Consider the following 2,978-nt stretch of genomic DNA (forward strand, 5'->3'; position numbering starts at 1 on the left):
CAAAATGCATGTGAGAATGATAAACTAAAGTGTTTGCATTGTTAATATATACCCTGTGATGCACATATAGAGTCTGAACCCTTGATTACACTCTTCATGGGAAATAATTCTTTACGATCAACATTAACATTAACATGGCTCATAATTTCCAAAAAAATCTTACATACTAAATAAATACCATGGCTCTTAGAAGCCAATTCTGAAAGAGAAGTGAAAAGACAAATTACAGAAAACTTAAAGAGAGAGATTACAAAGTTGAACATAAAACCCAAAAAAATAAGGGAAGAATATGCTAAATCCAGAGACATTTAGTTACAAACCTGTTTGTAGGGCATTTCCCATCCTAAATCTGCTCAGCTTTCCATGAAATGCTCTAAGGAAACAAACAAAGATAACCGTAGAATACACCAAACAAAAAAAACACCCATATATAAATGTAAAGAAGTCGTCTTAAGTACATCACACAACCCTACACAAACCTAATCAGTTATTAGCAGAAGGCTATTTCATTGTAATGAATCTATGTTCTTACTCAGCTCCTCCAGCTTCTTCATCCTCAACCTCTCGCTTTCCCCCACCAGCTGCTCAAATGATCAAATCATCAGCAAAATGACGATTTATTAGAACCCAAAATTAGGCTATATAATTAATGATTCATATGCTTTTCAAAGCTATGATACTAACCTCCATTAATTTGGTTATAAGTTGTACTTTTTCCTTGTTCTTGTCATTGAAAGCCTCAAGGGCTTCTTTGTACTCTTTCTCCTGTAACAAATTTATAAACCCAAATTCAGTGGTTCTGATTTACATTTCTCATACCAATCAAAGTAAAATGTTCAAGATTTTGGTATTGGTAAAGTTTCACCTTCTTCTGGCAAGTATGCCCTAATGGCTTTAATTCTTTGTTTACTGTATCGATCTTCTTACGGACTGCTGCAACTTCCTTCCTCATGGGATCTGCTAGTCCTTCAAGTTCCTGCTAGTTCCATGATTTTGTTTTGAGTCAGGAAAAAAAACTTTATAACTATATCTTGACAAGATGCCCATTTCAATATTACCACAAAATACCAATAAGTAATTCTGGATATATGGTTTTTGGCTGGCTTGGGTGATTCTTGAAAAAACATTTCAGCAAGATACCTTTGAACTATCAAGTAATTGATAGTTCTGTCATAGATATGTGAAAGACTTCATAAACCCCCACCCCCCAGAAACTTTGAGAAAAGAACTGTCTTTGATTTCTTGAAAATTTAACAATAATATCCTTCCATGGCCATTAAAAGGGTTGACGAGAAATACAGATTTCTGATGTTTTTTTGGTCAGAGATGGAAATTCCTTGTTGCAAGTTGAATCTTTTTTGTAATTTGGTGTAGATCATGACTTTCGGTTACTGCGTGAGCCTATATCATCTTTGTTTCATCCAAAAGTGCTTCAGATTTGTCAAGAAATATAGTTGAACTTCCTTGTATGACATCAGGGTTTCATTCAAATTACAAATCTTGGGAATTTTATGGCTCTATGTCTTGTTGAATCAGCAAAATATGAAGGAAAATGCACAAGAAATCTTGGTTGTTTGTTTCTCCGAGGCCATATTATATAATTAAATTACAGATGTTAAAGTTTATCTGACATACCTCACGAATTGTGGCCAAACGCTTGGTTTCTTCTTCAACACGGCCCAACTGGGTTTGAACCTTCTCTCTGACCTCCATCTTCTTCCTCTCAATCTCTTCCTCCTTGGCCCGGAACGCTGAAAGAGCCGACCTTGACATCTCCTCGTCCTCTTTGGATAAGTTACTGCTGCTGAAACTGAGACTTCCTGAGTTCTGCACCATTAACTGTTGCGAGTGTTGAGGGTGCTCGCCTGTCTGCATGGTCTCCGAGCTGCACAGAAACCCTTCTTCTTCCTTGAATTCCTCTCTTTATGATCTCTCTCTCTTTGCTTTTCTCTCTCTCTCTCTCTCTTCTTTCTTTTGCTTTTGCCTTGGAATGATGGGGGTGCTCTGTTTTCCCTGTTGCAAGTGCTTGTAAACAAGGCTGGCCTAAAAAAGTATTTGTGTAACGCCAGCTTAGGCTGCTTAGCTTTTCTTTATGAACCAAAAAACAAAGAAAGGGATAAATATTAAAAATAAAAATATGGAATTAGAAAAGCGTTAGCTGAAATGACCCAACTGCCAACCACTGATAAAGATGGTGAGCAAATTCAACTTTACTGAATGAAGTGTGTCCCTGGAAATTCAAAACTTGTCTCCAAAATCCCATTTGAACCCCACTTGATAAACAGCTTTTACAATTTCAAATTGGAGTTCAATTCTAACTTCAGATTGGAATTTGAATTTTTTACTTTACACTAAATGCCAAGAAGAAATGCCATTACACTTCTAAATGCACATTTCTTGACATGACTTACAAAATTACTATTAGATCTAAAATCCAACTGGATTATACATGCGTGGGAGTGAGAGTAGTATGGCATTTCTAAAATACTAAAGCATTTTTTCTACCGGTAGTTCTTTATTGGTTGCGACTCATGTTTTTAGGCTATATGAATTTCATAGGCTAAGATGCAAAACCCATTTGCTTGGGAAAATTAAGTAGACTTTGCGGCCTCCTCTATTAAACTGTCTAACATCCTAATAACAATAGATCCATTCTCATGCACTCTTTAAAAGCTCGCTCCCTCACATAAACTCTCACGACCTCCTCCCTCCTCTCCAACCCGCTACCCATGTCCTCCTCTTCTCCATCTGCTGTTTGCTTCTCTTTCATTTTCTTGTTCTTTAGTTTTTCTTTTATGTTTGAATTTTCAAAATTTAGATCTATTACAAACTCACAACCTCCACCATCCACGTGCGTCCCCTCCTCCATTGTCGACCCCTGCTCAACCATCTGGCGTCCCCTACTCCCATACTTGTACCCCACACACTTTTGTGAGGCGCATGAGCTATGCACGCCAACGCCCATTTTGGTTTTCTAG

At 37.3% G+C, this 2,978-nt stretch overlaps 1 protein-coding gene across 1 annotated transcript; it reads right to left on the reverse strand.

The window, feature by feature from the left end:
• Positions 1 to 211: 211 nt before the first annotated feature.
• LOC132191893 (uncharacterized) lies at positions 212 to 2,097 on the reverse strand. The gene is made up of 5 exons (XM_059607016.1): positions 1,636 to 2,097; positions 866 to 976; positions 685 to 765; positions 480 to 581; positions 212 to 373 (listed from the first exon to the last, which is right to left on the reverse strand). Exons 1-4 carry the CDS (start codon positions 1,873 to 1,875, stop codon positions 507 to 509), a joined length of 507 nt encoding a protein of 168 aa, XP_059462999.1. The 5' UTR covers positions 1,876 to 2,097; the 3' UTR covers positions 212 to 373; positions 480 to 506.
• Between the last annotated feature and the right edge of the window lie 881 nt (positions 2,098 to 2,978).

The sequence above is a fragment of the Corylus avellana genome, chromosome ca9 (assembly GCF_901000735.1).
Source record: "Corylus avellana chromosome ca9, CavTom2PMs-1.0".
NCBI classification, from domain to species: domain Eukaryota; kingdom Viridiplantae; phylum Streptophyta; class Magnoliopsida; order Fagales; family Betulaceae; genus Corylus; species Corylus avellana.